At 49.2% G+C, this 16,955-nt stretch overlaps 1 protein-coding gene and 1 long non-coding RNA gene across 2 annotated transcripts in view; both read left to right on the top strand.

Moving 5' to 3' along the window:
• The first annotated feature begins 504 nt into the window (after window positions 1-504).
• CORO2B (coronin 2B) overlaps window positions 505-16,955 on the top strand; it is a 107,344-nt gene continuing 90,893 nt past the window's right edge. Inside the window, exon 1 of the mRNA XM_019477686.2 lies at window positions 505-1,444. Coding sequence (XP_019333231.1) covers window positions 1,109-1,444 — 336 coding nt within the window. The 5' untranslated portion in view covers window positions 505-1,108. The remainder of the gene's footprint in view (window positions 1,445-16,955) is intronic.
• LOC109280677 (uncharacterized) lies at window positions 1,455-5,777 on the top strand. Its single transcript, XR_002087081.2, has 2 exons — window positions 1,455-4,403; window positions 4,568-5,777. It is a non-coding gene; the product is annotated as an uncharacterized LOC109280677 (long non-coding RNA).

The raw sequence follows: 16,955 nt of genomic DNA, 5'->3' as shown, positions 1-16,955 counted from the left end.
TCGTCGAGACTCTGACTTTTTCAGCAGCGGGAGCCTGATCTACACTGGAGCATCCCCTACGGAAATGGGAGCAGCGGGGAATTGTTTTCAGTAATAGGTTGCTGTTGCATCCTCTGTCGCAAGAGTCGTCCCAGGAGCTGCCTAGGCACAGTCAGATCCTGCAGAACCGAATTATGAAGCTAACCTTGAGTCGGGCTATTCTGCATTGCTGCTGAATAGTTGTTTCTAACCGGCTCTTGCATGACTTGGTCTGGCTGCTGGCTGCCCAGGCTTTGCTCCTAGATAAGTAATTGTTTGAGATGGATTCATAGCAGCAGCACTGGAGAGCACATCTCTGTAGTTTAAGGTTTTTTTGGACTAGTTTTGGCAGCATATGAGGGCTGCAGAGATCATATGATGGGATGTGTTGCAACAACTGGAAGGAGGAAATAAGATCTCTTTACTTAGCGGCGTATCGAGATGAAAATGAGAGCTTTTCTTCACGACACGGTGAAGACGTCCAAAAAGGGGCCCCTTTCCCAAAATGGCACGAACACCCGCTAGTCTCTGGCTTCTGGTGTTCGAGCTCCCTTGGGATCACGGCCTGAGAAACAGCTGCAAAAACCCCAAAATGGAAGCTTTGTGTTTTTGCTGTCCTCAAAGGCAACTTATCTAGCTGGCTTTATTTTTACATGGGTTTTATTTCGGAGTCAATGCAACATTAATCTGGTGTCTCCGGACGCTCCGCTTGTCACCAGAAGGCTTTCTTCTCCTGGTAGCGTGGACAACGCAGAATGCATTTCTTTTTGTTGTTTTTTAAGGATGATGGCAATCTTATCGAGTGAATAATAGCTGGATTCACCACGCAGCCAGCAGAGAGTCTGAAGTAGTAGAATTATGGATTCCTATCTTCCTAGTCAGTGTGTAATTACTGAAATCTGGCAGCCGGCAGGATCTACGTGACGGAGCCAGCTGCTTGCTGCAGCCCCCCCACAAATCTGTGAATTGGATCTTTCACTTACTGGAAACCTACCAGGAGAATGCTTGGCTCCGAGAAATCTTTTGCTCCTTTGTTCATCAGAAAGCCATTAGAAAGCTTCCTCAATGTAGCTCTCAATCAACCGCAGAAATGGTCAATAGTTGCTTAGCATTTTCTCGACAGGACCTCGATCATCATTGTGATAGTCTTGGGGCAGGCGCTTCCCAGGGAACAGCGCTGGCGGAGGGAAGAGGGCAGCGTGTTGGAACAGGAGTTGCTGAGACGGCTAGTCAATCCTCTCTCGCTCCGCTTCCCCCGGCCCCGGCCCTCCTCGAAGGCCGTGGGATGCAAATACAAACGAGACAACAGGCCAAACACAGTGTTTCAGCCCCGAAATGCACTGAAAAGAGAGAGGTGAGGTTGGAGCGAGACACCAGACCGGCATCTGCTTTGCTGGTTCTGGATCTGGAGTGGGGAGCCAGAGGGGTAAGTGCAATATTTTCTGGTACCCACAATAGAGCAGCGGCTGATGGGATAACCGAGGCAGTATAGACCGTATAGATCGGGGGATCGCCCTGATGCTGCCTAAGCAAGGCTCACTTATGCAACACCCTAACACAATGCAGGGCCAATCTTTTGGGCAGATGTGACACAAATTAGCCCTGCCTCCCTCCCAGAGTATCACTCCCATCTCTTTCCCCTGGCTGATCTGCTGCTCTGCTTTCCGCTCCCTGTCCTATCTGTTGCTGTGCTGCCTGTCGCCTCCCTGAGCTGGCACGCGCCATGCAGAGGGGCTGCCAAATCCCAAATGCTACAAACTGCACTCCAGCTCATGCATCTTATATGTAACGTATTCCCAGGGAGGTAAAGCTTCCCACCTTGTGATCACGTGCTGTGGATATGCTGCTCTGGTGCTCACATGGTCTGGTAGCCGTGGTCGTGCTAAGACTGGGGCAGAGCTGGACTAGATGCCTCGCACACCCAGAACGCTGTCTCACGGTCAGCGAGACGGAGGACAGCATGCATCCTAACCTAATTTTCTTGTTCAACCTGTTGGTAGGTTTTAAAAGGCTAGAATCTCATATTTATCTCCCCAGCTGCCGACCATCCTTCCCAAAGTTATTCCAGATTCACTGGGGGTCACGACAGCCATGTGCCACTGGCAAAACACTTCATGCTGTTGGGTTGGGACAGCGTCTGTCCTCGGTGAGCCCCACATCTGAGCGTAAAAGGGACGGTGACAAAGTGAGACCATGCTTGCAACTCCCAGAGGTGGGCTGAAAATAAAGGGTGAGCAGGTGAAGAAACCGCCCTCGCATGGGGACTTCTGATGTCCTTTGCCCGACACAAATCCTACCTGTACATTGGGTATCCACATCACTCGCTGATGAATGGATGCCATATACATATCCATGGAAGGTGCATTCATGTTTTGCAGTCTCTTACACCGAGTAGTTTACGGGGAAATAGGTCTGTATTGTGGAGCATTAGCACGGATCAGCGGCTCTAGTTTGGGATAGCCTTCTCTGTCTGCTGCAATGCTCAAAGCAAGTCCGAGCACATCTGCCTTTAAGACCCCCTCCTTACTGCAAGTGCATGATGTGCCAGACCGTTTCCCCAGGAGCAGAATGGTCATGCTGAACGCGATTAAGTATTTTAGGGCGTGCTTTCCTTCCAAGTCACTTTAAAAAAGGCCAAAAGGCTTGATAGTGCACCATAATTAGAGTCTGTAGCAGAAAGGCATGGGCCTGAGAGCATCTTGCTACAGCTCTAGTGGTGGGAGTTTGAGTCCTGCTCTGGGCTCGTGCCAAAGGCTCTCAGCTATGCATAGTTATTCAGGCTGGGGTGGGGAAGGCAGATGGATGTGACACGAGCCCCTCCTCTCCCTTGGCTACAGAAACTGGTGTGCCTGAACCACGGCAGCTGTGTGAGCCACTGGCTTTTGGGTAGTAGAAAGGCAGCACGGACACATTGGCGACGCTCAAGGCTTCTCCGCAGGTTTTTCCTTTTCGGTGGACGCGGAGGAAGAGCCGAAGCATGGAGGCCAATGTAACTACGGGGCAGCTAGCTAATAGAGGGGACCCTGGCTGGAAGAGGCACCGTCCAGAGTCTCAAGCAAGAGCTTTGAGGCTCCGTCTCGTGTTCACCTAATGAATGCTTAATTGTTTACCTCTGGCTATCGAGCCTCTGTTCTCTATCTTAATACCTTTGTGATAAGCGGAAGTTGCATGAGTCAGTGATGGGATGAATGTGGCCGCACGATTAGCACGGCGCTTGGAGCCCGGGCCCCATTCATCGTGCGGCCTGTTTACTGGCTTCTCAGGCCGGATATTGTTACTCGCCCGATTCGCGGTGCCGCGGCGAGGATCGAGTGCTTGTGCAAGACCTCAGATGGACGTGCGAGAGAAGTGTTTACAAATTTTCCACGTGCAATAAGGCACAGTCGGTTCTCTCCTGATTCACTCTGCACCACGACTGGAAGGTTACTCCGAATATTCATAAAAGTTAGGAAGAAGGGGCCCAAGAATAATGTGGCGCCAAGCCCGTCACGCTGCTCCCGGAGGGGGCGAATTCTTTAAAAACTGCCTGGTGCCTTCATTGGTTAGCTCTTGCTGCTCTTCCCTTTCCGATGTGTGTACGTGTGTAAACAGGAGCGTTCACCCTCGTGGCCAAGTAGTTTAGCAGCAGTCATTGAGGGAGATTTAAGCCTGTCATTTCTCATTTCTTGATGGACACCAGTAGCTGGAGAGTGGATGGGGAATAGCATGGAAACTCTGCTCAGTGGTGAGGGCTTAGACATCTTTTCCTTTTAAACTGGCTGGATTGCGGGAGTGGATCTCCAAGTGCTGACAACATGATTTGCAGGGCAAGAGCCAGAAGACAATGCTGAGGCTGATGAGTGCGTGCAATGCAAGCGGGGAAATGCCTTTTCCCCTGGAATAAGTCTAAAGGAAACTTGTGGCTTTAAAACACCAGGTTTTTTGCAGTACCTGGCAGGAAGCCTGCTCTGGCGTGAAGGTGACGGAGTGAAGGTTGCATTAACTGGGGCTTTTTTAGTGGTTGAACTTGCATTGAACTGCCACTAAAGTAAGACAGGTTGCTGGTTCGGGGTGCAGGACAGAAATCCAGATCAGTTTACAGCAGAATTTCTCCAGGGCTACCGGACCCGATGGGTGCAGAGGTAGCAATGATGCACGTAGCAGAACAACCTCCGTGGTTATCCTTGTTATTTTTACTAGAAGCAGGTGCAGAAGCAGCTCGGATGTTGCAGCTTCGCCTTGTCCCCGACATAAGAAATCCAGACACTTCCCTGGACTTCATCTCTGCCGGGTGCTCAAGAAGCCACACCTTTTGGAGCTGTCGGCCAAAAAACGACCGGCTCATTTAGACAGCGCGGGGATGCTGACACTGTTCTTCTCAACAGATCCCTCTAGCTGGAGTCTAGGTAACTTGGGGGGCTAGGTACATTTCTGGTTAGCCCAAATGCTTGTAGCCATGGAAGTTGATGGCTCTGGGTTGCGAATACCTTGGAGAGTTGCTTTTGCAAACAGATGTTCTTGTGGGTAAAAAGTCAAATTCTGTAAGCTTTATTATTATTCTTTTTTACAGCTTGTGGCTTGCTAGTGACAGCTGCTGTCATCCTTCTCCTCCAGAAGTTACGTCTTCCAACTAACTAGGAGTGGGGGGATGAAAACCTGTCTTTGATTAGAAGACTGACTCATATTTTTCAGTTCCACACATGGACCCCAGGCTTAATTGCAAGTCAATCAAGCTCGACAAAGAGCAGAAGTCCAGCCGCAGAGGCCTGTGATCAAAAAACATAAGCGGGCACGATGCGGCGACCAGCGGTACAGGGTGGCACTTACTGGGAATGGTTTCAGTAGGTCAGGAATCAGCGAGCCTGACTTGCCTTTGCTGCAATTGTCTGTCCCTGCTCCTGCCATCGACTGCCTGGGTCGGTAGGAATTTGGCTGAACTTGTCTTTAAAAGGCATAGGGTTGATGGAGATCTCTCTGCCAGCCTGTCTGCTCCAGCTGAGGTTTCTGTAGACCCCCACCTGTGAAAGGATCTCTTACTGGCCTGATGAACATCTGTAGTCACATGCTAAATACCTGATTTGACTTTGAATCCTTAACTAACGGGCAGGATAAAAATAAAATCTCTTCCTAATGGTCTCTTGGAGGCCCTACTCTAGTTCAGACATCTTAAACCCGTTCGAAAATGCATTTAAACCCCGCTTGAAGGTACAAAACTACCACGCGTGTTAAAGCAAGTGGCTGCAGGTAGCATTTCATCCAATCATTGCCCCTTTTTCTCAAAGCCACAAGGCTGGATAATCTTCTGTGTTTGTGGCGCTTCGCTTATTTTGTCTGGACGAGGTTTGTAGCTGCAGGTCTTCTCGTTACAAAGCTCTGGCAAATGGAATTATTCTGCTCAATTTGCATAAGTGTATTAAAAGCCAAAAAACCCCCTTGTTCATGCAGCATCATCTGCTTGGATTTCAACACAAGGACATGGGGGAGTCGGGAATTAAGGTTTTGGCAGACGCAGCAACAGGAAACCGATACAAGTCATAGAAGTGGCGAAACCTTCCTTTAAACTATACGTGAATTCAATTTGAAGCGGTAAAAATCGAACTGCCCCCTCTCTGCTTGTTCCTTAGCCTGAATCTGAAGCATATGTTCCCCTTTTGCTTCCAGTGTCTTTTGTAGCGGACAATGTCAGGGGATGTTTGTTTGTCTGGGCTCCAAATTGCAATGGGCCGGTAAACTGTTATTCCTTTGTGATGTAACTCAAGAGGAAAACTTCCTGTTTTTCAGCTTCTAGATTTTCCTTTTTCATGCAAATGTTGAGGCAGAGCAGTAGTGACAGTCTCCACTCACTTGCCCACATCCCAGGGCCTGTAACTCTTTAGGTCACACTTTATCGCAAGACGGCTAAATTTGTTCGGATGAGGCTTGGGAAGCTAGCACATGCTATAGTTGCCTTATGGGCAAGTTAATGTTAGTGGCTTGTGGCTTTCCTTGTATTCAGGGCGTATGACTGTTCATCTTCATGTTGCATGAACCTTGCAAGGTTACCTGGAGCTGGCTGGGTCCATCCTATTTCGAGTTTTTGGGAAAACGTTTGCTCTGAACTGGGACAGGCCTCCAGAATGCCTCCCTCCACCACCCTCCCCCCTGCAAATCTGCAGTGCTTAATTCTGGAAGCCCCAGATGCACCCAAAATTATGGTGTTTCTGAAATGAAACCCGCTTCTGACGAGTCCCTGTTTCATGAGTTGCCCCCTCCCCATCTCGGTCTCGCTCGGTGGCCCCCATAGCAAAGCAGTACACTGTTTGCTTCCTGGTCCTTGAGAAGAGCCCATGTAGGAAACAGCACTACTCGTCACTGTTTTATGAAGTGGGCTTTATATATGGGCAGTAGAGATGGCAAGCAGGGTGCAGAAGGACTGGAAGTGAGGTACAAAGGATTGTGGGATAGATGCTGGTGGACTTGTAGGCTTGTAGTTTGCAAGCAATAACTTCTTTGCTGTAGTTTGCTGGGCTTGGGTGAGTCTCAAACACACTGCAGACGGGGATGGCAAGGAGGAGGCTGTATATCAGACCCTGAACATCAGCAGAGCTTCTGGGATTGAGCTGCCCTGGCACCAGGGGTTGGGTTGGGAATTTGCAATGTAGACAGTCAGTGGATGTGGGCTTGAGGTGGCCTCTAGCTTAGGGCTAATGTACAGCGTACCCCGGTTCGGTCGTACCGCAGCCTCGTAGCAGCGAAGAAGCCAGCAGCCTGGAAGCCCAGAGAGCCAGGGAAACCTGTTACTTGGAAATTTGTACCAACTGATATATCCTCATGGAAAGTTTCCAGTTTCACCAAATCAGTGCTTTCCGGTCATTTCTGAGCAACCGAAACCTTTGCTCTGAAAAATATTAAAAAATGCAAAGAAACCTTAAAAATGGGGAGGGATTCCAGTTTGCAAGCTGTCGTTTAGATTATTTTGAATCAGCTTTGAAGATTGCATTCGATCAAATCCAGGGCTCCGGAAGGACTTTTGGGTTCAAATTTTCTGTCCCTCCCATATCCCCTTTCTTTCTCGATTCCCTTCCCCCAGTCCTCACCCCAACCTGCTCTCCCAAAATCTAGCAGAGCTGACCCTGTCACTAGTTTACACCTGAAAACCTCTCCCCCTCTCACATCTCCCCATCATGGAAAAAGGGGCGTGGGTTGCTTTTTGTGCTCTTCCATTACAGATACGATCCTATTTAGGGGGCCATATTATAGCCATATTGCAGATATGGCCATATTTGATTTAGGAGGGGCTAGGTGCATTGTCCTGTTTCGTAGCACAAAGTCTCACGTGTGGGTGTAAACTGGGAAGAAGGCTGTGACCCTCTACAATGAGTTGCCGATGGTGGTGAGTATGCCAGAAAAGTTAATTTAGAATTTTTTCAGCTGTGGACCCCTAAAAAAATTGCAAATGGAGGTGCAAAAACCCCTTGGATTTGTAAGTGTGGATCTTCTCATACTTTTGGTTGGCCCAAGTCATCTTCCACGGACCCCTTAGACAGAGTCTGTGGAGTCCCAGAGATCCGCAGACCACAGATTGAAAACCACTGGTTTACACTCGCACCAAAGCCGTCTCTTGGCGTCTGAGCTCAGCTGCTATTGAAGAGCGTCAAAATATTGGGATCAAATATAGCGAATGGGAGGAACTTCAGTGCTGGTTTTTCTTGCACTAAAATATGTACTGAGGGAGGGGAGGTTTGTTCGGCAGCCTGAGAACATCCTTTAAGGAAAATGCAAGGAAAGGGTTCTGCCCCTCACCTCCCTCCCCTAGGACTGCTGCAGGGGAAATGCTGCTGTGCTAAATGCCTCAAGCTGTGCTGATTCTTCTTCCAAGAAGCAAAAACCTGCCAGCCTTGTAATTTAACCTACAAGGACCAGCGCACAATAAAGGGACCATCTGTGCCCATTGTAACATCCTAAGCCATCATCAGTGGCCGTAACACAGAAGCTGTGACCGACACAACGTGTTGACTCAGGGCCACATCACGCAGTTGCTGGAGAGCGGGGTTTGACTCAGGCTTGGACATGCCAGGAGGAAACATGTCCTTTGCATGTAACATTGGTCTTGCCCATGTGTGTACAGCTCTCGGGGGTGAACCCAGTGGGCGTTGGATGTGGTGGAGGAGAGAGGGTGCAAAAGGGCTCCTATGCGGGTACCTTTAACATTGGATGTGAACTAGGGGGAAAGCTTTTAGATCCTTGCTGTCTTCTCCCATTCTTTCTTGGCTCTAGTTGAGTGTTTCTGATGCGGGATTGGGATGCTAAGCTGCCAATGCCTTCTCCTCTTCCCCATGCTGCTCTCTTCATTTATCCAGTTTTACTTATTACTCCTCCTAAACTCTTCCTAAAGGAAGCTGGTTAGGGGCCATTGTCAAACAGGTCAGAACAAAAACATTTTGAAGGGGGAAAGGCTGCTTTCCTTCTGGCCCCAGCCCAGCATGAATAACCAGGAAGGGCAGGGAAAACATCCAAGGCTGATCAAACCACACACCTCACACCATGGAGGAGGGGGTGGGCTGTGGGACAGCACACGGGTGCTAACCAGACACGTGGGGCCCAGCCGTGATCTGGAGACTCAGGTCTTTTCCCTGTGAGCTGAAAAAGGGGAGATGTTGCATACCGAAGATGGTATTTTGCTCGACTGGGATGGGAAGCAAATGCAATGGGTGTGTGGCTATGGTGGAGTCTAGCGAGATGCTTAGAGCAGGGGTGGCCTGCTCCACCAGCACAAAACACTTGGGGAGCTGGATGAGTTCAGCCCCCCTGGCTTAGAAGATATTTAGGAGTCCACAATTTCAATATCAAGCTTAGCATCACATCCTGCCTCTTGCTCCTGTCCTTTCCCTGTGGTTTATTTTTTTAAGCAGGATACAGAGCCTGATATTTTTTCCATGCAGCATGAAAGAATTAGATCCCTTGCAACCTATACTGAGCAGGGGATATGAAGGAGGAGGACTTGTGGTGGCTTAGGACAAGCCATCAGAGCCTGGTCTAACCACAGCTTTTGAACCGGCATCACTATTTTCATTAACTCCACACAGTAGCTGTTGTTAGGTTTTCTTTTCGGCAAGACCTGTCCTGGCCACGCCAGTATTGGATTTGCTGTATATCGGTGTTTTTTTGCAGATTCCAGCAGAAGCACCGTTGCAGACGCTGCACTAGACGGGAAGTAGGAACTCAAGGGTAGACCTGACTTTGCAAATTGAAAAAAATTGCCTTTTGAGAAAATGCATATATTGTTTTGAAGTCCCGTTTAGCAATCCATCCTCCCACCAAAGTCTGCTGTGTGCAAACCCCGGGAGGTGCTGCCTTTCTGTAATGCAGCACACGAGAGAAAAGGCCCAGTACTGATGCTGAACGGTGTTTTTCAAGTGACAAGTGCCATCACCCTCTCTCATAAACGATCTCTGCAATAGCTGCAGACTCCTGCACAGCGCACACCAATATCGGAGCTGACATAAGGCACCCGGCATGCCTGGGCTGGGTTAGCAGGAGCCTGTGCCACCCAGGCAGAAAGCCGTGGGTCTTAACGGCCTAGATAATAATGACTGTGCAACCTCCTGAGTGCAAGCTCCTCGTGGTTCCTCCAGGAGAAGAGTGAACCTGGCCAGTCCTGAAAACTGAGCGTGAGGCTTGACAGCAGGCAGCAATCTGGGAGTGAGATAGAGCCGCAGGAATGCATCCTCCATCCCGTCCCCCTCCAGCTGTGACCGGCAGGAGCAGAAAGATGGTCTCCAGCTGCTGACGCTTTGCAGGGCTCGGTGCTTCTAGGTGAGATGTGGGACGAGGCCTCGTTACCCAGACGCTCCCTCGCCTAGAACCGCGGGCAGGGAAATGCTCTGCGCTCGGGCGCGTTTGGCATTTCCAGGAGGTAGCAGAGTCCTGAGAAATTAAACTCGAGGAACATTGCAGTTGTTTGGGCAAGCACATGCTATTTCAGATTGCCATGAAGGACCTTAGGGCCTGCTACGGTCTGCCCTTCCCAGTATCGAGCTTGCATCCAACCACGCCGACAACCGTCTTCAGTGAAACCCTCCAGGTCTGCCTGGACAGGGCTGCCGGGACTGAATGCCGCGGGCTCCCTGCACCCGTTCTGGGTTTGTAACACGGGGATGAGCAATGTGCCCAAATCATTACACTGGCTCGGGACCCCTGGTAACATCCAGAGGAGCAGATCAGCCCTCGGCTAGCTCACAGCGCACCCCCTGGCACACGCACACGCTTCCTGGTAACAGAGGCAGGGATCACACATCCCCAGGAGCCGCACTTTCCCTTGCTCACATGTTGCTACTTGGTGTCTCGTTGCCTGGTGCTTGTGATTTCCCCTGGTAATAGCTCATCTCTTACAGGAAGGGAGTTAGGTCTCCTCTTCCCATCACTGCCTGGCCTCTGCTGTGCTCTCATCATAAATCAAGCACCTCTTAAACCTATTCCCTTTGCTCTTGAACATGCTCAACCGAATCCAGCATCCTTTTCTTTCCAGACTCCCTTCCCCTGGTCCCCACCCCAACCTTCTCCCCCAAAATTTAGCAGAGAGCTGACCCTGTCACTAAGTTGAATGTGAAAACCTCATCTAAAAATGGGTGGGGGTTGCTTTTTGTCCCTCCCCATCATATCTAAAAATGGGTGTGGGTTGCATTTGTAGTGCCTTCGACTACAGCGATCATATTTAGGAGAGGTCAGGTGCAGCGTCCTGTTTCATAGCATCAAGGCTTCAGTGCGGGTGTAACCGGGAAGATGCTGCTGTACCAGGCACAACAGAGGGTAGCCTTCATCTGTGAATAGTCTTTGTATCTGTGCACTGCCAGGAGCATGGGCAGATAGGAGCAGGCCTTCTAGCATGGATCTGCACCCAGGATGGACACAAGGACATGGGAGGATTCGCCCCGATGGCCCATCCTGTGCCCTGGCCTATCTGGCGCAGGGTCACGGTGCCCTTTAATACATAACCACAGCACATGCCCGCTCACCCCAAGAGACCCCATACGAGGAACCGTTGTCCTAGTGTCATGTTAGTGTCAGGGCTCTCCCCCGGGGAGGGCAGCATGGATGGGGCCTCATTATGCGCTGCGTTGCAAAACGCATCCTGTCAAACTGCGCTTGAAGGCACGCTGATTCAACGGCTATTACGTGTACATCTGTTTTTATAGCGTAACCCTGGAAACCAGATCTCAGAGCATCCTAATTAACTCTGTCACTAACCTCGTACAATAGGGTTAATCTTGTCGCCAAGCTCGGAGGAGCTCCGTGAGGCTGGAATTTGCAGAAGCAGCTGGGCCCGGGGGAGAAAACCACCAAGTTGGTTTGTACAGACTTCTGCCTGCAGCCCCGAGCGTGACCCTCTCACCATCTTCCAATGCAAACCTGGCTCCTCTTGCCCTTTCCGACAGATGAATGTTGCTCATCTCTTCATCTGGCAGAGGACTGAGCATTTCTGCCGTGACAAAAGGATGCTCGCCGTGTGGTAAGGTTTTAACTTCCGTTCCAAAAGGGACTCTCTCAACTTTGCCTCTTCCCCTTTAGATAGTCCATCAGGCTTGGGACTTAATATCCAGTAAGGTCCGTACCCTCTGGCCCCTTTGTCCTCTCTCTCTGCAGTGTATCAGCAGTTATGTGTCTAAGTCTGGATGGCCTCAGCACTGATAAAGAGACGAGGTTGGGTGGGAATTGAATCTACCAGTCCTCCCGTGCCACTGGTTAATCCCAAAGATATGGCTCATCTGTTGCTGCTATTGACTCTCTTGTCTTTACAAGGCAGTTGAGTCTATCAGCTAATCATTTAAGTCACTGCAAACAGGCAAAACCCATGTATTTCCTTAAGGGGATAGCACAGTGGGCGCATCTACACATGCACATTTACTGCGCAGTAACCAAAATGCATAGTACGGGCATGCATCTACACATGCATACCCATACTGCGCAGTAAATATGGCGACTTACACTGACTTGAGCATAAATTTGAGACTTGCATCATGCATGATGCCTGATTAGTGACTGCGCAGTAACGCACATGTAGATACGCAGTAACGCTGTGCGTGGACTGACACTGGACTAACGTTAGTCAGTTATGCGCTTTAACACCTGCACATGCAAGCACCAGCCTATTCCCACTTACTGCTCAGTAAATTTAAGCCAGTGTAAATGCACGTGTAGACATGCCCAGTAAAGTCCACCTCCATTTTCTACGTTTATGTTTTTACTTAAGCGCTGTTCATCTTACTCTGGATAAACACCCTGAAGAAGGGTGTTTCTGCCCAAATGCTTGCAAAGAACAATTTTGCCAACTATTTAGCTGGTCTAATAAAAGATATCACATCTTCCCACGAGAACCTTGTTGCAGATAGACGCTCTTCTGGTAAAGGCCCTGGGTGCCTGCTTTAGGGCTGTCCTTTAGGCTGGCCTAGCTATGTTATATATACATGTATCTTATTTAGTTATTTAGGCATATCTATTCTGCCTGACTTCGGACTCACAGCTAACGGCCTCTGTATAGCTGTGTTTGGGGTGTGATCTTTGACCAATACAGCGGTTGTAGCAGAAGATGGTAGTGAGGATAAAGCTATACCAACAAAGCAGTGCATTTACATGGCTACTACACTGGCGTGCAGCCCAGTTTTGCAGGTATAGCTGTGTCCATGCTGAGGCCCAGATATCACGCTGTTCCTACTCTGGTAAAGAGCCGTTTCCTTGGGATGAGACATTATAAATACCATTAATTCCAGCCCAGCTGCTAGCTGCACGGTGGAATTTATAGCGTCATCATAAATTCTCTGAGCAGTGATCTAAACTGGGGATTTAATGGTGGTCAGCAGTTGGCTACATTTACCAGCTTTCTCACATTTTACATAAGTATAAATCCTCAAAACTTTTCTCTTGCTCTGAGTTACAAATAGCAATGAGGATGTTGAGGATGGGGGGAGGAAAGGTTAACGAGAGGGCTCCTTGCAGAAGGGAAGTTATTTGTTCTGGAGATAAGAGACATGATGAGCTCATCTCTACCTTCAGGAGGGTTATTATCAGGGCACAAGGCTTCTGGTGAATGCCCCAGCAGATCTCTTCCCAGAGAAAACACTGGACTGCACTCTTACAGTGCGAAAGCTGGAGACACTTGGCCTACTGTCTTTATTGTTTCCAAGATAATAAAGCACTGAAGTCCAAGCCAGAGATGGGACAGGGCTGAAATGCCTATTCTTCCTAGGACTGGGAAAAGAACGAGTTCAAGGCACGGTATGGTACCCGGAGCAGACACACAGCACTTGCAATGAGCTGGATGGAGAGGGGACCAGTTTGGAAATTGCAAGCTTGGCGATACCCCCGAACTTGAGGGTATTAAAACCAGTTGGGGTGACCAATACATAGACATTTTCGAAAAGTTGCAATGTAGGCCAACCTCGGATCCTGCTGAAAGCTATGCTAACACTCTCTGACTTCGGTGGGCAGAGCTAGGCCAATGCTGAGAGCTTTTGAAAAGCATATTAAGGTTTTTAAACTGGAGATTGCTTCTGGTGTGCATGCCACCCCTCTTGCTAGAATTGCTGAGTGCCAAGAGAGGAGTCCGGCAGGGATGTACCTCCCTCCCTCCCGGTGTTAGCCGAAGAGCTGTGTGTGTGCCCTTCAGTGTACATAGCACGCCGAGGACCCGCTTCCCCCCTGCATTTGCATGGTGCACGTTGGGTCAACAGAGGAGATATTCATTTCAGTTCTTAAACGGGAATGCTAGAGAAGGCTTGGCAGGCTGGAGACACTCAGAGCATCACATTAAAGGCTGTTTTATATGCACATACAAAATATGAGACGTGGGGAGAGGGAAGTCAAGAAAGTTGGGTTTTGTTTTATCAAAAGTCCTTGCATCTCTCTGGCTCGCAGATAAGAGGCTGGAAAAAACCACTAGTAACAAGTCCTTCTCTGTCCTCGGGCAACACTAAACGCTCTGATTCTTCGGTTTCTTAGAGATTTCTGGCTTTGTCAGTACAAACGCTGCTTCCTGTTGCTATAATCATAGAAAAAAAAAATTGGCCTGGCAGGGCACTTTGGAGGCCATTTAGTCTGTCTCCTTGCTTAAGGCAGGCTTATCCCTGTTTAAACCATCCCAGGCAAGTGTCTGTCCAACCTGTGCTTACAAACTCCCCGTGACTTCGATTCCCCCAGCTCTCCGGGGCAGCTCTGCCTCGTGTCCCATCTGCATGCTCCTTCGGTTAGGAGGACTTCCTGAGCTTCCCTGCTCCCTTCCAGCCATTTGTGCCATCAGTCAGGGGGATAAATATAATAAGAAAGCTCTATTTTTATTAGCTCCCTGTCTATCCCACAAAGAGGGATGGGCTCTTCTTAAGAGGACAGACAGGCGAGTTGAATGCCTAGGTGGCTTTCCAGTCTGATTACCTTCCTCTTCTGGGGACCCGGGGTGACCTTCTGAATGGGGATGTGCCTGGCTTCTTTGTACATGGCCTGATTGATGGGTTTTGTGGAGGCCCTGAGAAGCATTGCATTATTGCTGCTTATGTGACGTGAGTCTTTCAGACTTACATCCTCTCGCACGTTATGCCTAACCAGTCCGTGCTGCGTGTCAGCCAGCCACCCCTGCCTTTGGGTGCCCCAGCATTCAAGCATTTCTCCCTCATTGACTGCTCTAAATTGCTGCTAAAATGCCAGATTTTGTGCAAATCCGCCCTCCGTTTGCCCCAGATTCTGCCAGCAGCAGCATCTCCGTTCTGCTCCGGCATTTGCCGGGTGGCTGCAAAATAATCCCTTCTGCTCCTTGTTTCAAGCTGAGTGAAATTTGTGTCTCCCCGACTCTTTTTTCTGAGCAGCTTATAGCATAAATAGGGAACAACGTCGACCAGAAGTGGCTTTTCAGGAGCTGTCTGAATGCGGTTCGGGCGCACGGCCAGCCCGGGACTTCCGACTTCTTTGAGCGTTGCGTTTGGCCCGGTGCAAGCCGAAGGGGAAGGGTTTTGTTCAGCGTGGCAGTGACAAAGCCTGTGCCCCCAGCGGCTTTTGGCAGGATGCTTATTCGATGCCTTCGATGGTGTCCAAAGCCCTTGTCTCAGCTGCAGCTTAGATTTATTTAAATACGAACGAAAGAAGGGTTTTTTAATAAGAAAATGTGGCTCCATTGCTTCAACTTTTATTAGGGAAATAGCCTTCTTCTCCATGACATTATTTTTCTCCTCTCGTCCAAGCGTCTGTCAGTTCTTACCTGGACAATCCTTGTCCCTTGTTTCTTTTTCTAGCCGTCCCATTTAAGAAACTCCGCTTGGTCGTGGCCAGCAGTGAAGGTATTGTCAAAATAAAGTAATGATGTCATATGCTGTGAGGGTTGAGGGGCAGAGGGAGTTGAACTATGGTTTGTGAGTTCATGATCTCTGCTCTGAGATCATTCTTGGATTTTCCCGGCTGGTTTCCTAAGGAGTTTGAAACTGCCCATAAAAATGTGTCAACTGTTGTTTTCCCCCCAACAAAAATGAATCATGAGTTTGGGCCAACAACATCATGAGCTGGGTCCCAAAAGTGAAGAGATTAGTTTAATAATTATGAGAGTTAAAAAAAAAATAGTAATGATATTTACCTTCTGATTTTTAAGCCTTCAGAGTGCATTTGAAACAGGTTCATATACTTCTCCTACTGCCAGAAGGTCTGGAAACTTGCAAGAAAATCTCAATAGTCGTTAAGAAAAAAAAGTAATTAACTTCAGGAGAGGGGGTTCATGGAGATCGGCAATATTGCTTTTAGAGATGATGCAGGCGTGCAGCTTCTGCTCTCCCTAACTGCAATGGAAGAAATATTTCCGCTGCGACTCCTTCCTCGGCCTCCCGAAACACGGGGTGGCAGCTGGAAAGCAGACAGGAGTTCTGGGTCCTGCCTTCCTTGAAGTTTGCTGTTATCGGGGTGTGACTCCTGATTAACATGTCTGAATGAATCATGCAGCGCGACAGACAACAGGCCCCCAGTGCGCCACAGAGCCAGGGATGGATGAGTCAGGGCTGGGCTGATGTTTGAAAGTCAGGGATTTCTCTTCTGATCTCAAGCTTTTCAGCGTGGTTGCATTAAATGCATTAAACGTGGGACACTTCTCTTTTACAAGCTGTCTTTAATATTCCAGTGATGCTAGAAGTCACCTTTAGCACAAGCATCCTCATCTAATGAATACAAAAACCCGGTGAACTGAAATCTCTCTCTTTTTTTCAGCTCTGTCTGACTTAATGTGATTTGGCAGACAGCATGCCAAAGTCTTAGTTGCTCCTTCCAACACGTATCTTCTCTTACAAAGCATCCAGTTGGGGAACAAGGTGACTTGCCTAGCTGTGTATTATACAGCGAGCGATGTAACATGCCCATCGTGGCTAAAACACCACTTCCTCACCTGGAGAAATGACAGTGCCTCCTGCGGGGGACAAGGCTTTTCTCAGTGTGGAGGAGGGAAAACGAGTTGGCGATGCTCTACAGGTCTTCACTGAGAGACTGACGCCAGCTCTCCAGGTGTCTGACCTTAAAGCTGACTCGGTTTGCATTTCCATTTAACTGGTTTAAGCCTTCCAATGGTGCTGCATGTGCTTGGTTTTTGGCAGCTACCCGAAACCAGTCACAGCAGCAGCATGTACGCAGCTGCGCCTGGTGTGGCTGTCTCTGCTTAACGAGCCTTGCTCATTGGGACTCGCCTCTGCCGGCATGGTTCCTGCACGCTGGGTGTTTTGCAAGAAAAGCATAGGACGCAATACAGTCGCACACAGGGTCACCCGTTACAATTGGGACATATGGGGGGGGCGCTTGTACACGTGACACAATTGGCCTTTGAAGTGGCTTAATTGCCCTGTTGCACTGCTTTAATGGTGGCACGGTTTACACCTGCGGCGGCATATTTCACCTTATTTTCATTGCGCTGTGCACATGTGGCGGCGTATTTTGCTTCAAATGACCTTGTTATGTGGTGTCCTGCC

Source organism: Alligator mississippiensis, chromosome 11 (assembly GCF_030867095.1).
Source record: "Alligator mississippiensis isolate rAllMis1 chromosome 11, rAllMis1, whole genome shotgun sequence".
Lineage (NCBI taxonomy): Eukaryota > Metazoa > Chordata > Crocodylia > Alligatoridae > Alligator > Alligator mississippiensis.
This window is presented reverse-complemented; position numbering and strand designations above follow the sequence as displayed.